Source organism: Nicotiana sylvestris, chromosome 9 (assembly GCF_000393655.2).
Source record: "Nicotiana sylvestris chromosome 9, ASM39365v2, whole genome shotgun sequence".
Lineage (NCBI taxonomy): Eukaryota > Viridiplantae > Streptophyta > Magnoliopsida > Solanales > Solanaceae > Nicotiana > Nicotiana sylvestris.
Genome location: NC_091065.1, coordinates 108167803 through 108185934, shown reverse-complemented (window position 1 = coordinate 108185934; position 18132 = coordinate 108167803). Strand labels below are relative to the sequence as shown.

Genomic DNA, 18132 nt, shown 5'->3' with positions numbered 1-18132 from the left:
CAGTTATTTTCATGCCATCTTTTCCTTTCTTTGGTCATGAGGCAAAGTTACGTCTATGAAATGAATGCCAAGGCAAATAAATCCATGTCCATATGAAGCAACTTCTATACATGTCAGTAGTTATTAACAGCAAACATATCATACATCTGCAACTCGAATACCATTTGATATTTCTCTGCATTTCTACAGTGAAAGCTAGTTATACACGCACATTGGTTCGGAAGCAGCTTTACGGAGTGTAATGTGTTGACCATAGAGCACTGAAATATTCCTTAACTTGCAACTTTGGACCCCCCTTAACCTACGAACTTTTGGTTCCTCATGTTATACATGGGAATAGTTCTTCTGATTCATTGTAACTTCTGTCTGCCAGTCTCGCAGTTTGCTTCCTCTTGCTTGGCTGCAGCACAGGTGTCTACAATCTGAACTAATTAAATGCTAATAGCTATCAGCTCCCTTCAAAGAATGACAATAACTTGTCTTCCTCCACAAGTCATGAGTCTAGTATCAGCAATTTCTCAATCTGATCAACTTTATTCAGTGTCCCCCGTGTTTATAGATATGCAGAGAGAGCTTTAGAGTCTAATGTTGGATATGTCTGGACACTATCCTCATTATATGTCAATTCTGAGGTTATTACATAGGTGGCCAAGTTCAGGTCTCGCATCCATCCATTCACTAAATCTTATCTCAGCTGGAGAACAGCAGTAGAGATAGGATCTAAATGTTATCAGGAAAAAATATCTCCTGCAAACAGAAAAGAAATAAACCATTATTTAAAATCGTTTTAAATTTTTGCCTACTTTGCAGCAAAAAGATATATGTCTACTGGTCATCGCTCCAGGAAAAAGGATGCGTATCCCACCTACTGAAATCGGACTAAGGAGTAACTCAATTTCTCAATATCACCTTTCCATTCCAAGGAAGAGGTTAACTGTAGAAGAAATATATAGCCTATGAATGAAATATGGGCCAAGGTGCAAGTTCAATTCTCAGGACAAATTATATTCAGTTATTTTATGCTATCCAGTCCCGATTATGTCTTCTGTTTTCTACTTTAGTTTATCCCTTGCTCTATCCACTATCTTTTGGGGGAAAAATTCACCATTTTTTTTCAAATCTTCAATATTTTTTGCTCATTTCCGCTGCAAAATAGAAGTTTCAGCTCTATCTTAATAATAAAGCATTCAAAAGAGGACCTCTAAGATGGTGCTGGGGCAGTATGTATGTTCCTTTAAATGAGCATATTCTGTCCTCTGCTTCTACCTTTCATGTTTATCAACAAACTCTTCATTTATAAAAGAGATGGATGAGAACCAACCTTAGAGCTCTAATGCCCATATCCATGAGGTATGCTCGACGTTCTTCATCTTCATCTAAATTCTTTTCAAGCTCCTTTGAATATTCAACTATATCTTCTCGCAAATGACCTGCACCTGCACACCTTTGGAAAAATTGAAAGAACTCAGACTGTCAGATACAATACTCAGAGGTAGAACAGTAGCTAGCTATTCACTTGATTTAAAACTAGCTAGATCAACTCCTACACTTAAACCATATCAAAGTAGAATTATGACGTGAGTATCCACATTAGTGCAAAATTCAGTTTTTTCTATCAATTTTAAACTTAGAAAGCTGGCCAGCAATGACCTTCCCGCTTCATGCTGTACAGAAAACCATCCTCTCTCTTCCTTTTTCTTTTTTGGTGACAAGGTAAATAATTCTATTAATAATGAGAAAATCTCTTGTATACAAGCAGTACATCAAAAAGTAGAGAGTTTACAACATAAGATGATTCTCCACGAAAGACACCCCATCTTCTATACAAACTGGTACCTCATGGATGCACCAAGAAGAAACTAGAAATGAGAAACTATTCCTCAAATGTACATAATCATTCTCTATGCATCCGAAAAAAATCCCATCAAAAACTCTCCTATCTCTTTCCTTCCACAACACCAACATGTGGAGCAACATCCCAGGCTCTTGGATTTCTTTTCTAAATTTCCCGCCGCAGAGTGCCTCCTTCACTGTGTCCAACAATGCCCTTTGCAGCCCAAGCCATCTCAAATCTCACGCCACAACCTAAGTTGCCACCAGACTATGTAGGAGGAGGTGGTCGACATCTACACTTCGAACAATTGCTCCCCTCGCTGCCATCCAAGTAAAGAAGAACTTTTCTTGGTGCTGAGGAATCCAGACCCATAAGTGCGAACCCGTTTATCTTATTTCTCACAATATTAAACAGTGCACTACTGCAATAAATTTTGAACAATGCTCTCATGGACAATACTTTATCTGCTCTCTCTATTCCGGTATCTATAGAGAAGGATAAGAATTCAAACATAGATGAGTTTACAACCCTTTTCCATTTCCTTAACATCCTTCAACCTGCATTTGCTCTTAGAAGCTTTATGAATCATTAGATTATATTTTCTTTCACCAGAAACTGATAGACTAAGCACCAACTATACCAAACCCTCAAGACACATCTACTGCCACAAAACTCATTCGCTTTGTACAAGACTCTTAAATTACCATCGAACAAAGATGGAGTTAAAAAACTGAAGGGGCAAATAGATGGTGGACATGATTAAGTGATGGTACAGGGGCATAAGTGTAGGGAGGAACGACGCGATAGCAGAGACCTGAATAGGTTATTCTTAAAGTATTAGTTTTACCCAATTGCCCTAATATATACAGATCTAAGTTAATAAGACATGAAAGGATATAGTTGATTGACTAACTGACTTCACCAAATAAAATCAGAAACGTTCAATCACTAGTTCCTTTTACTGTTACATAGAGAATCCCTCTTTGAATCCATATATTCCTTGATTTTATGGTATGTGTAGGTTTATGAAATTTATGTCCTTAACCAATCTCCTGTGCAGTACTTGAGGAAGCTGGACTGCCACGGAAGCTGGAGAAAAAAACTCATGCATTTATGGATTAAATAGAGAATGCATACCTTTCTATTACAATATCAACATCTGTCTTGCTCTCAGGACCGTGCACAAGAACCCTAGTGAGGCTTAATATGTCCCTATAGTCACCCATTTTGCGTGCTTCTTCGTTCGAATTTTGAACATTGAAATTCTCTAGAGGTGGACATGGAAGCACAGTGCCTTCAAATGGTCGATGAATATCTAATGACAGCTTAGCCTCAGCTTCAAGCCTTAAACAAATAATAGCCATTGCATAAGCAATCCCTCCAAATCCTGTGTGTGATACAAAAAGGTAAGATCCTGCAGCGCTGTTTAGAGGCAGGCAAAAGGAAGAAAAAAAACAGTTAGTTTAATTTTCCTTCTAATGAGAACATGGAAAAGGAAGTCACTGGTTAACAAACTTTCAAATAAATTCTTCACGGACACAGGTAAAAGATCATTACTAGAAACACCATATTATGCCCTTTGACAATCAAAGTCACATCATAGCTGACATAGAATATACTTTTTCTCTGGATTCGGAGAGATTACAACAAAAGAAGAAGCACGCTGTGACATTTATCTTATCAAAGAATGAAGATTAAAGGCTTCTCAAACACCAAACTGAGCCAGACAACTACAGAAATGATAGATTTTGCGAACTAACTAGTATAAATTGGCAATGACAAGTTAATGTTCAGTCAAGATTCCTAAACTCATGATTGAAAAAGAAGTTTGGCAAGGTATATTTTTATATCTCATTTGCATTTGGAAATTCTCCGTGATATATTAGAGTTGCTACAACGAGCCATTTGATAGACATGATTTTACTTCTACATCTAGGGCAGTCTGTCAATGTCATGGAGATGGCTGTAGCAGGACAAGAAGCTACACCAGCTTTCATATTTTAATCAATGACTACATCTCAATCCCATTATACCAACTTTGCCCAAACAAAAACTGTTAACTGTCAATTTGAATGACCTGTCTCAGAAGTTGATGACATATAAACATTCTGCAGATTAAGTGCTGCTACTTACCCGTCCTTACAGTATTGGATAGCATCAATATCCGTAGACAAGGCTTCTCTCTCTCTAGTCAATGGTATCCTCCTATAGATTATATCATACCCTTCATACTTCAGACTTGCATATACCTCTGCAGGAGTCTTAACATCATCCACAAATATGTTCTCCCAATATCCAATGATACTAACTTGATTTAAAGACGGACTATACTCTTCACGATGCAAAAGCATCCTACCACCAGATTGTCTAATCTCAGATAGTATGTCATCTTTTAACCGTGCCTCCAAGTGTTCCACCTGTGGCAGACAAGTGGTTAAAAGATAATAGAATTATCATAACCAATTATTTGAAGGGGTAAATTGATTGAAGACTGACCAATGAACCAGTGATTCCAACATGCTTCAAGGATTCAACAGGCTTGTCTAATTCCCTAAGAACAAAAGGTGTTCCATTAATATAAACGACAGCCTCTTCCCTCAGATCAGTTAAAACTACTCTCTTAGCAACACTTTCTTTTGAGGTCTGCTCTGCACCAAGGTAAGTTAACATCTCCTTTGCACCTGCAATTGTAGGCGTTGCCATGCTATAAATGGGGTGTCCATCAACCTAAAAACGATGAGAAATTCAGTACAAATTTCAAGTTTTAGCCATGAAACAGAACTCAAATTCAAAACTTTGAAAATCTGCAAGTTCACTACAAAATTTATGTCCTTAGCTTCTATCTCTTTCCAGTCAGTGTAATCTACTCTTCCATCACGCGTATGTGTATTGCACGTGCATGGCTTTGGAAAATGTGAAAAAGGTACCCTATACAATTAGATACTAAAATTGAATATTTTATAATTAGATACTAAAATTGAATATTTTATCTCTTTAGTGTGTGACCTGAATTCTGCCTGACTAGATGGACAGGGTTCACACTGTGACAATTTGGATTATGGATTTTTCAATGAGATCTATCGTGGTAGTGGAGGGATAAACCAACAATGTACTGTGTGCTGATTGCTTGGGATAGAATACTTTGAACTTCTTTGTTTGGCCTATTTTGTGTACACTGCTTTTGTTAGGTTTTCGGAAACAGCCTCTCTGCCCTTCCGGGGGTAGGGGTAAGGCTGCGTACATCTTACCCTCCCCAGACCCCACTTGTGAGAAACTATTGGGTTTGTTGTTGTTGTTGTTGCTGCTTTGGTTAGGTTTGACTAGCTGTTTCTACACTATCCATTGTTGTTAACAGTCTCTTTTGCAATCTTCTTCGACATAGTAATTTTCTGCTTCCCTGATCTTGGTGTAACATTGTTTTCATTTCTGGTTTTACATTTAGATCTCTAATAGTACCAGAGGGATAGACACGCCCCATAATGCATCGCTGATTGGGGCACAATACTTTGGACTTCTTTGTTTGACCCACTTTTATACACTGCTCCAGTTAGGCTTGCCTAGCAGCTTTTTATACTATCCATTGTTGTTGACAGCCTCTTTGTACTCTTCCTCTATATAGTTGCTTCTCTGCTCTTGGTGTGCCATTGTTTTCCATTAATGGTTTACTTATTGCTTTTTTTTTTTTTGAGAATGGTAACATATTATTTAATCGTAGCACAAAGGCTGTGCTAAGGCCATATATACATATATCAAAAAGAGCAAAAACCACGGCTATCTTCTATCTCCTACTACAGTGATCCTATGATATCTATCATTGAATCTACATCCTGTACAAAATCTTCCTTACACCAAAAGTGAAACAAAAATAAGCAGTTCATCTTGATCTTCTGTAAGGAATTGTTGTGTCCTTCAAAACATCTACTGTTTCTTTCCATCCAAATGATCCACCATATACATCCCGGGATGGTCTTCCACCACTTTTTTTGTTTGATCAGGTCTCCAGAGAAATTCCAGCAAGCAAGAAGCTCCCCTGTACTCCTGGGCATGGCCCATGACAGTCCTTTCATACTCAAAAATAGGTGCCATAAAGCTCTAGCAAACTGACAGTGTAATAATAAATGGCTACTACTTTAAGCCTCATTTCCACACAAATAACACCTTGAACACAATGGCATGCCTCTTCTCATTAGATTGTCTTGTGTTAGACAAGCATCCCTGGCTGCTAACCATACAAAGCAGGCTACTTTAGTTGGTATTTTGGCTTGCCATATTGTTTTTCAGCTCCATAACTGAGTTTGCTGGCCTTGATGGTTGAGAAGTTTGTATGCTGAGTTCACTGCAAAAGAGCCACTACTATGCCTTGTCCATTTAACCCTATCCTCCTCCACTGTAGTCCCCTTGAACTGATCAAGTACATTCAAAAATTCAGTGAATCTAGGCAATTCCCAGTCATTTAGTTCTCTTCTAAAGTTAAAAGTCCATCCATGTTGGTCCCAACTGTCTTCCACCGTAGCTTCATTATTCAAACTCAAAACTTTCATGTCACTGAAAAGGTCTTTCAAAGGTCCATGTCCTAGCCAATTATCATTCCAAAAGGATGTTTTCCTCCCATTCCCTACTACAATAGAAACATTCTCAGCAAAAAGAGGCCAATAAGCCCTAATGGACCTCCAGACACTAACCCCATATGTTGTTGTCACTGTTCTAGGTATCCATTGTCCCTCTAGTCCATATTTTTCAGTGATGACCTGTCGCCATAAAGTTTGATCTTCCCTGCCAAACCTCCAAAGCCATTTCAGGAGTAGGCTTTTATTATGTAGTCTCAAATTTCTTATGCCTAAGCCCCCAGATTTTTTGCCTTGTGTCAAAACCTTCCAGTTAACCAAGTGGTAACCTCCCTTCTCTTTATTTCCTTGCCAGATGAAATTCCTTCTCATAACATTAATCCTTTTCTCTATTTTTGTAGGAATAGGAAAAAGGGACATCATGTATGTGGGAAGTGCATCTAAGACACTGTTAACCAATGTTACTCTGTCCCCCAGGGATATGTACTGGCTTTTCCACTTAGCCAATCTTTTCTCACATCTTTCTAACACCCCACTCCAAATGTCTAACGACTTGTTTTTAGAACCCAATGGCATACCTAAGTAGGTTGTAGGAAGAGTTCCAACTGTGCATCCAAGAACGTCTGTCAGCCTTTGTATATCAGTTACCTCATAAGGCTTTTCCTCCAATTGACATGTAGACCAAAGACTGCCTCAAAAATTGTTAGAATTATCCTGAGATGTCTTAGCTCTTCTTCTTTTGCATCACAAAGTATCATCTGCATATAGTAGATGAGTTACCTCCATTCCACCTACACTACTTGCCACCTTAAAACCAGTCATCCACCTATTGTTATTTGCTACCTTTATCATGTTATTTAGACCTTCCATTGCTATTAGGAACAAAAAGGGGGAAAGAGGGTCATCCTGTCTCAAACCTCTATGTGAAGGAAAAAAACCTTCTGGGGAACCATTGATGAGAACAGAGAACTGGACTGAGCTTATGCAGAAGAGCATCTATTTAATCCACTTTCTTCCAAAACCCATAGATTTCAGCATTTTAAGAAGAAAAACCCAGCTCACATGATCATATGCTTTCTCAATATCAAGTTTGCAAAGAATTCCAGGTGTCTTCATCTTTAGCCTTGAATCAACACATTCATTAGCCACTAGTGCTGCATCCATTATCTGTCTCCCCTTTATGAAAGCCATCTGATGCCTATCTACTAGCTTGGAGATCACTGTTTTCAATCTCTCGGTTAAAATCTTAGAAATAATTTTGTACACAGACCCAATTAAGCTAATAGGCCTAAAATCTCTTAACTCTCGAGCTCCAGTCTTCTTTGGTATAAGGGCTATATATGATACATTAAAGCTCTTCTCAAAAAACTCCTGTGTATGAAAATTTCTCAAGGTTTGCATAACATCTTCCTTTACAATATCCCAGCAAGAATGAAAAAATCCCATAGTATATCCGTCTGGCCCAGGTGCTTTGTCCGAAGCACATAATTTTACCCCTGCGCAAACTTCATCCTCTTCAAATGATCTTTGTAACCACTGCTTCTCACTCTCACTTATACAAGGACAATCAGCCAAAACAAACTCTGGTCTCCATTCCTCTGTTTCAGTGTAAAGTTTTTGGTAGAAGGATAGAATTTCCCCTTTTATAGTCTTTGGATTCTCCACTGTCACACCATTAACTTCTAGCTTATCAATTGTGTTGTTTCTCCTGTGTGCATTTGCCATTCTATGAAAAAATTTTGTGTTCTTATCCCCTTGCTTGAGCCAAAGAACTCTAGACCTCTATCTCCAAGCTATCTCCTCATTTTTTGCTATATCTTCCAGCTCCATGAACATGCTGGCCTTCTGCAAAAGCTCATCTTCAGATAGATTTCTAGTTTCCTGTACAACATCCATTTCTGCCATGGAACTTAGAAGTTGAGTTTTCCTTACTTCAAAGTTGCCATGATTTGTACCATTCCACTCTTTTAGTTTTCCTTTCAGCATCCTCAATTTGCAGGCCAGAATATAATCAGGTCTACCCTGTACCTCAAAAGAAAGCCACCACGTTTTCACCATGTCACTAAAACCTGCCACCCCGAGCCACCAATTCTCGAACTTGAAATAAGACTTAAGATTCTCCCAATCTCCACATTCTAACAGTAAGGGAGCATGGTCAGAAGAGACTCTAGGTATTAGTGTTTGGGAAATATTCCTGAATTCATCATTCCATTCCGTAGAGAATAGAAACATGTCTATCCTTGAAAAAGCTTGCTGATTGTCACTCTTTGCCCAAGTAAAACTTCCTTCGATAAGAGGAGGATCCACTACTTCCATGTCATTAATGAAATCAGAGAACTCTATCATGGATCTTGTCATTCTCCTACAATTTCTCCTCTCATTTACAAATCTAGTTGTGTTAAAATCCCCGCATATTACCCAGGGACCATCAAAAAGTCCCCTAGTATCTGCAATTTCCATCCACATAAGTTGTCTTTCCACCCTGTTGCAAGGTGCATATACCCCTGTGAGGTGCCATGAGAACTCTGTCATTGGGCTGAATCTACAAGTAATTGTGGATATTCCAGTGGTGATCACCTCTCCTCTCCATGACCTATTATCCCACAAAATAAGAATTACCACACTTCTCCCATTTGATTGCAAGCAACCAAACTCTACCCTTCTATTGGTCCATATTTGCAACTTAGTTTCTTGAAAGCAATAAATGTCTGCTTTCCACCTTTGTATCAAACTGTTCACTAACCTTCTCTTTTCCCTTCTATTCAATCCCCAAACATTCCACGAGATAATTTTTATCTTCATGGTTCACTTCTGGAAATTGACCTCCCCCTTGCTCTTTTCCCCTCATCTTTTTACGTCAGATTGAAAACCAGTGTTTCCACTTCTTTTGCCCCCTTTTGTTTTGAAGTACCACAGTTGGCAGTAGGAGTTTCTGTCATCTCCTCCTTCCTTTTGACATCTAGTTTCATAAAAAGAGATAAAGCCTCCCCTTCACGGCCTTTGAACACACCCCATATTCCTTGCTTAGTCTCAATATATTCCTATGTACCCATAAAGTTGCCTCCATTTCAGCTTCTTGGAATTGAACTTGAATTGGGTCAACATCTTCTATCTCCGATGCATCTGCATCTCTATATTCAATTAACTGTTGTTGATTCAGATTTTCGAGTATCTGATCCTCCCCCTCAATTTCCCCTCCTTGCATGTCATGATCTGTGTGACTTCCATCATCTTCTAATTGAGATAAAAACAGTCGAGCAGCCGCTGATTTTTCAATTTGCTCTATCAGATACACCTCCCTATGTTTACACGCTTCTATCTCTAGGAATAGAAGGTCGGGTCGCTCCATTTGTTGGGGTAAATTAGAATCCCTATTCAGTTCCTCACTTATAACATCGGGCCCAAAATTTTGAGATACATAAGTTTTAGGTCTTGCTAGATTGGCCCCACAGCTATCCATAATAGAACTTGGGCTTTTTTCATCAGCCAATTTTCTGGAATCTGGATCTTTTATTTTTTGTAAAGTCTTGGGCTTCTCCTGAGTTCGGCCCACTTTAGTATTTACCCTAATCTCATTAGAACAATTCCCCCGCTCAAGGGCACATGGGATACATCTGTCAACTTTTGAATTAAAGGGCCCTGTTACTGAGCCCACGTGCCTAGATCTCTCTTTTATGAAAGTAGGGCCTGTAACTTTATCATCACAGAACTTAGGTCGTACTTCCACTACTGCATCTTCTTGGAAAACTTTCACGGTCGTCGGAATTTCACTCCACAATGGCAAGGAAAAAAGCATTCCTCCTTCTTTTACTTCTACAACTCTAGGGATCTTTTCAGCCGGTCCCTTAACTTTGATACGAGCCCACCTCATGTGATTTCGCAGCTGCGTCTCTTCCTCCGTCTCAATACAGCCACCACATTTTTCTCCGATAGCTTTCATGATTTCTGATGACCATAGATGTAATGGGAGTCCGAGAATCCTCACCCAGATCCAGTTGAATTTTGTTTCAAAAGGATAACAAGCTGCTGTCGGGGACCACCAGCTCAGCAATAAAGTAGCATTCTTCCATCTCCAGGTTTCCTCCATAGTCTGCTCCGCCATCCTTCTGGTTGGGAATTCGAAAAGAAATTGTAGTCCATTCAGCTCATAGACTCCAACAGCATTACTCCATTTGTTGTTTACCCATCTTCGAACCACTGTGCGTGAGGGAATTAAATCTAGTTATTTCGAGAACTTGCCGACGATGCACCTATTCAAAAGACTTTTGTCGGTTGGCATTGAAGTAGCGATTTTGATAGGGTTGCTTTCTGGTTGAATAACTCTGATGTTGCCATTTGATTCTGACCATTTGGTTGAGCGTAGAGTATGAGCAAAATCATTATGTAATTTTGGAACCTCTGTTGCTCTTGTAAAGAGAAAGTTTCTGTGAATGAACCTTTCTATTTTAGAGGCTATCTCTCCCCACCCTGCATTTAATTCAATTTTAGGTATAATAATAACTGCTCTGCTTTCCCCACGTACAAAAACAATACTAATAAATCTCCCGTAACTGTTGTGTTTCTGTGAGCAATAAAAGTTGAATAAATGATCCCTGGTCCTCCACCTATTAGAGACATTTCTCCTTCTTTCAGAAGCTTTATGCAATAAATCACATAACCACAAAAGAATTTTCCTGCTAAAAGTCATTCTTCTCATCAGGTTTCTCGTGCGCTCAACCCATTCAAACCACGATTCTCCATCCATATGCTTTTCAGTTATATCATAAGATTTACCCCCCGCTGTAAAGTATATTCTATTCTCCATAATGAAGCTGCGTAAACCAAGTTTTTAAGCAATCACGTAAATGATTGGTATAAAACACAGTCCCTCCGCTGCCGTAGTCGCCGGATAGAAAAGCATGAGTCGGAGAAAGTTTTTCAAAAAAGATCTTAACTAAAAAAACGGAAAAAAGTTCTAAACAGAGATCACAGTGGGTGAAAACTGAGCTTCAGGGACAGATGAAAGGATTCCGATGAGATGAAACACCGGAGAAAAGTAGTTCTACGATCCCAAGAAGTAGGAAAGAGAAAAACCTTGGGTAGCCATTAAGAGTAACTTTCTCTTGGTAATTTACTTATTGCTTATTGCTTTCGTTTCCTAACATTCTATGATCCCAGTTGGGAAAAGATAACAATCTTCTATAACAAAACCGGGCATAATCATGAACTATCTTCTCTCTCTTTTTCTTTTCTTTTTGGTTTCTTTTGTGTGTGTGCATTTTTTTATGGGTATATTAATTCTTCTCTCCAATCTCCTGTATGTATTTGCACTTCATCGGAGCATCCATACTCACATTTTTGCATTTGATCCTAATTTCTCAATTCTATTTATGTAATGGTCTCACCCTACCCTATATAGGCAACCACAAAAATATGTTAAATAGTTAAAACTTAGTAACAAATGTACAGATGTAACATCATACTCGATGTATTTCGTGTATGCTAGATCTGTCTCAAATCACTCTTCCAATGTCTCCTCTTATTTCTCAGACATGATCAAAAGCTGAAAAGCTTTAGTGCGAAATATATCCTAATTCCTCTATTTTGTAATTCCCCTTACTTCATCAAAAAGATAAATCCTAATTTCTCTATCTAGCTGAAAATAGTTCTTGGCCATATGATGTTTGTCACTTGGGTTCAAATTTATGTGTTGAAGATTGTGAAAGAATAACAAAAACATGACCTATCTCTATCACAAAGGCATGTGGTGCGAAAGGTGCACATACATCTATCTTGGAAACCCTAACGCTAGTTAAAATATCTCCCATTAGGCATGTGAAATCAAAATTCAGCTTCTCTTAGCATCATGATAATAATGGAAATTTAACATACCTTGTAAACATGAGGAGCACCATGAATTTGTATGTGACTGGAAGTTCTTTGGCCAGGAAAGAAGTACATCTTGAGGATAGACCCTTTCCCAAGAACAGAGCCATTCCGATCTTTCACAATAGCTTCCATAACAGCATCCCCATGTTGTGACTCTTGTGGAGCTCTTAGTTCCTCCTGCACTTACAATTATAACAGAGTCAAATCGAGCTTAAAAAAGAATCCGCAACAGAGACAGACAGATGTCAGAGGCATTACAGGGATGGTAAAGAATCTCCCAGGCCTTAATCTAATTGACCACTTCATTGCTTGAACCTCTGGCCTCTGGTGCAGCCAATCTTTGAAAGTCATCCTTGATTCTCCTTGTCCACAAAATCCATCAAACGCTTCGCTGCCAAGATATGCAGCAAACGCGATCAAACGAAAATATCGTTCCAAGTACTCAGCACCACGATTTAGTGCTACTCTTCTTTCTCTAGGCTCAATATGCTGCTGATTACACAACTTTCTGTATTGCAAGACCGCTTGGCGTATGTTCTGCAGAGCTGAACATCGATCAATAATAGCATCTAAGGCCTCTCGGCATTCCACCCCATTATCAAACAATCTTGTTATTTTCCAGAGCAACAGGATGTCATTTATCCCAAATGTGTCACTTGAATCTATTTGAGGTCTATTTTTTGATACTAATAGTGCAGGTGGATGGTTTTCGCCTTCACTTTCATCACCACTTGACATATCACCACCTACATCTGGATTTGATGCATCATTTAATACTCTAATGGGTCTCCCATGATCAATACGTGATTTCAAAAGGCATGCAATTACAGTTCCAGTAGTAGTCCTCCCTATGCCCATCTGTAATTACAGAAATAAGTAAACAGCATCTTCCGTTGGGAGCCAAAGGCCACAGAAAATACAAGTAAATCGAAGAAGAAGAATTCATACTAGGTTACCTGGCAATTAAAGACAAAAGCAGTATCTTTGGAAGCAGATGCTATATTAAAAGTCAATAAATCGAAGTCAGAACTTTTGGGAGCTTTGCCATCAGTGATTGGAACACGGGCATACTTTATAGGAAAACCATCAGCTTCCAAGCACTTAAAGACCTCCACAGGAGTTTGAACTGCATCAGAGCTCACATGTTCCCAAGCATCAAATATTTGACCATCATCAGTTTCGTGAATAACCATTATTGCACCTTGATAACGGTCAGCTTCTCGCATAATGTCATCCTTTAATCGAGCTTCCATTTTTTCCACTCTTTCACGATCGATCCCCTTAGATCCACATACTTGTAATTAGTCAGTTTAGTTATCATTTCTCGAAATATAAAGGAATAGAGGAGTCAAGACTCCAAAGCAAACCCATTTAAAAGAAGGAAGCATCTTGTATTTTCAACTAAAATATTGTAATACAAAAAGCAACCTTGCATTAGAAATGCAAATATTGTATACTGAAGTAAACAAAATAAGGCTTTTAAGCTCGAGATCAGGAAATTTAACAATTCCAAGTAAAAGATAAAATAGTTACAGCAACAGAAGGGTAATTGGAAAACAGAACTAACTGTACCATTTGAAATCTATCAAAATTAGCTTGGAACAAATTCCAATTTATGCAATCTGATTGTTCAGTACAAGGAAGTACTTACTAAATTGCTGTGTTTGATAAAATATGTATCAGCCAAAGGTTCAAAAAAGGACTTAAAGCAAAGATATTTGCACTATGTTCTATATTGAGATCTCATTGGAATTAAGAATATCTTCTAAAATTAATACATGCAACAGAAGAAATTGCAAGAACTTTTAAAGGTAGTAAAACAAAAGTTATAATCAAACAAAAGTTCCATGATCTACCTTTCTTTATTTTGATATGAAAAGCAAAAATGAAAAAAGAAAGAAAGAAGAAATTGCATTCATCCAAACAGAGGTTGAAAAAAGAATTCTTCCAAACAGAAAAAACCAATAGGAAATAGAATGGCTTCTGGCAGCACAAAATAAGTCTCAAATTTTGGCATAAAGCTTCAATAAGTGCACCAAACAGCAATTTATATTATAAGGACCGAAGTAAGAGTTTCGGAAACGAGCACCAAGTATGAGTATCTGAGACAAGTATGGATCTAACACAGGTAAATTCAACTTTTGGTTGGTTTTTATGTTTTTTAAAGGATCCATATAACGTTACTATATCATGTAGTACCCATTTAAAGGATCCGTTAATGATATCATACAATGTCACACATGTTTGACAAAGGTATGTTAATGCAAAATGAAGAGTGTATGTATCATCGGCAGCAATAAGGTCTGACAGAAGTTAGTTATATTAAATTTTCATGAAATTGCATTCATACCGTGTATTCAAGCATATTTTTATACGGCCTTTCAACCTCACGGAGTACAAATGGTTTTCCGTTGATGTAGATAACAGGTTCTTCTCTCATATTGTGCCAGAAAACTGGATGTCCACCTTTGGAGCTACCAATCCTTTGAATTACAGATCGAATCCCACTGACGGTGGGATTCGCAACACCATAGACAGGAAATCCTGGAATTTCTCTAAAGTTAGGAGCACCTTCTAATATTTCTGGCAAGCCAGGATGTTGACAGCCAGGACAGTGGTCACTTTTAAGAACAGTTTGAGGTCCAAGAACCTCTCCGTTCCTCAAAGCAGCAACTTGCCCCATCTCACAAGGGCGACTATCAGCAGTGTCAACCAATTTAGCAAGAGAAGGTTTCAGACTCACGTAGCCAAGTGCTCCCATAGGGTCTCTCCTTAGCAACCTGCAGCCAAATCTAGCAAATAAGTTTCCAATAATGCAAGATTCCTTTGGGCTTTTCCAGTAAAGCAGCATCCCTCTGGAGCCCATACAAGTGTGCTATATCACAAGATGGTCCTTCAATATTAGAGATCACAAAGTTCTATTAACACAGTGTCCAAGGTCAAGAAACTTTTACTAACATATGTGGTAGTATCTTGTTCGATACAAAGCCTCATCCACACAGATGAGATGTTATAAGGAATGCCTTCATTACATTAGAAAAATTTAAGCAAATCAAACCACCAGCATGGCTACACATCTAGGTTGGAAAGTAACTCGATTAATGTATGGCATAGTGGAGATGACTCAGTAATCTTGAGAGGCTTCTCAAAGTTCAGATCCACAAGTTCATAAAGATGTTTCTGCCTGCTCTCTCCAAATACCAACCCCCAAGCCGAATAACTTAAAAGGGAACTAAGACAGGAACAGTTGAACAAATTTAGTGATTGCATAGACTTTCTTGCAAGATATAAATGCTAATTTTCTCCACATAATTTGAAAGTTCAGAATACATAAGTACTTAATGAACAAGTAAATTGCCTGGGAAGTGCAATTCAACAATTGAACTGAAAACCAGTGTAGTATAAAGTCAATTTTTGGGCCAAATTATGTTCTCGTTCTGTAGGTATCTCTTTAATTTCTCAGATAAACATCAGATTAAATTGAAATTATGTAAGATTACAAAAGTTCCTCAGGTCCAACAACAGACATATGCACATGAATCAGTGACAAAATACTGACACAAAATAATGATGTCTGATACCACCTGAAAGAGTCAGTTGTAGCAGTTATGTTTATGCATCAGAAAAGATGGAGTAAAAACAATAATAAGAATAACGATGATAAAAGCAGCAAGATAAAATATTGTAAGGCAAGCACTTTGAACAATAGCAGAAAATTTTATCCTCACCGACGGATTATACTATACAACTCTGGTCTTGCTTTCATCCAATCGCTAAAGCTGCACTGAGCAGAGGACCTAGAAAATAGTGCATCTCGTTGTGTATGGAGATATACAGCAAAACATATAAGGAAGTAATATCTTTCTAGGTACTCCACAAAAAACGAAAGTGCAGCCTCTCTCTTCATCTCATCAGGTTGGCGCAAAATACTATTGCGGTAGATAGCAATAGCTTCACGTAAGTTCTGCAAGTAATCCATATTAACAATTTAAATGAAAATTTTGCATTATAAATTATTTTTATCTCAGAGCCACACTGAAAGAAACTGCATATTTTCAAGCTTTCCAAAATGAAATGAAGTAGAAGGGATGATAGAGAAGATTGATCATGGATTTTCTCATCACAAGAAGCAGATCATGAACAAGAAGACAGCATAGTAGATAGTGCGCAGAAATAACCAACGGCAAGTGGTAGAAGCAAAACATATTCCTAAACATAATTCAACCCTACCTGCATAGAGGAACATTTGTCAATGACTTTATCCACTTGTCTTTTGCCTTCAACACCACCCTTTAAGGCATAACTCCAGTCAATGTCACACACCGTATAGGGGTGGGGTGGATGAAGTGGAGGTTAGCGTCGGGAGTCTTGTGTGACAAGAAAGTGCCACCGTTACTAAAAGGTAAGTTTTATAGAGCAGTGGTTAGGCCTGCCATGTTGTATGGAACTGAATGTTGGCCGGTAAAGAACTCACACATCCAGAAGATGAAAGTAGCAGAGATGAGGATGTTGAGGTGGATGTGCGGGCATACAAGGATGGATAAGATTAGGAATGAAGATATTCGAGAGAAGGTGGGTGTGGCCCCCATGGAGGACAAGATGCGGGAAGTAAGACTCAGATGGTTCGGGCACATTCAGAGGAGGAGCACTGATGCACCGGTGAGGAGGTGTGAGCGACTGGCTGTAGTGGGCACGCGGAGAGGTAGAGGGCGACCTAAGAAGTATTGGGGAGAGGTGATCAGACAGGACATGGCGCGACTTAGGATTACTGAGGACATGGCCCTTGACAGGGAATTATGGAGGTCGAGCATTAAGGTTGTAGGTTAGGGGAAAGTTGTGAATATTTCTACAGCACAATAGAGTGAGACTAGCCAGTTAGGAGTTAGACTAAGAATGTCATTGGTCGTCTATTGATGCAGGGCTTTACCTGCTAGTTTTACTATACCAGCCATCTATTTCGTATTTCGTATTCTGTATTTCATATCTCTTATATTGCTGTTATTTTATTATGCATTTTTATGGTACTAATATATCGGCTCATGTTGCTTTTTTGGAACTGAGGGTCTCCTGGAACCAGCCTCTCTACCCTTCGGGGTAGGTGTAAGGTCTGCGTACATATTACCCTCCCCAAACCCCACCTGTGGGATTATACTGGGTCGTTGTTGTTGTTGTTGTTGTCGTCTCTCTCCATGTGGTCCACATAACTTCTAATGGAGCAAACATCTCATGCCCTCTGTCTTTTCTCCCGTCTTCTAAGGGTCAAACTAAACATCACTTCGTTTACAGTGCCTAGCATCACCACTGAATTCCAATTTTTGAACCCTCTCAATATTTTCCACTACAAGCGAGAGCTACCCAACAATATAAAACAAGATGGTCCACTTCTTCGGTCGAGATTTTACACATAAAACACCAACTGAAAAATATACTTCCTTAACTTCTCAGCCGTTAAGATCACTGCCTTCACAGCTATCCAAGTGGAAAACACACATTTGTCGGTTCACTGTGGATCCATACCGATATATACTGCAAACAGTCTCCTCCCTTACCAAAAGCTTCTCATCATAGGAGTTAACAGGAAACATGCCACTATCAACCCCCCCCCCCAAACCCCAACTCCATAAATCGTGCTTTGTTTGTGGAGACATTTGACTAACCTTTAGAATTCTGCAACTTCTTAGTCTTGCAAGGCCTTTAAAACCTCAAATCCCAGTGAACTTCTCCACCTTGTAGCTTTTGTACCTGTTGGACTGATATCTCCTTTTGGCTTGAAAATTTATACATGTTTGGAAATGAAATTTTCATAGCACTATCCCCCACCACCTGTGACCCCACAAACTTACCCTACTTCCATCTCCCACCCTG

The 18132-nt window shown here is 38.8% G+C and overlaps 1 protein-coding gene across 1 annotated transcript; it reads right to left on the bottom strand.

Moving 5' to 3' along the window:
• Window positions 1-37: 37 nt before the first annotated feature.
• Window positions 38-16575, bottom strand: LOC104212211 (uncharacterized). The gene is made up of 11 exons (XM_070158469.1): window positions 16498-16575; window positions 15996-16231; window positions 14618-15047; window positions 13224-13547; window positions 12526-13125; window positions 12271-12444; window positions 4331-4561; window positions 3968-4251; window positions 2972-3256; window positions 1322-1444; window positions 38-747 (listed from the first exon to the last, which is right to left on the bottom strand). The coding sequence occupies exons 1-11, from the start codon at window positions 16501-16503 to the stop codon at window positions 615-617; spliced, it is 2826 nt and encodes a 941-aa protein (XP_070014570.1). The 5' UTR covers window positions 16504-16575; the 3' UTR covers window positions 38-614.
• Window positions 16576-18132: the final 1557 nt, after the last annotated feature.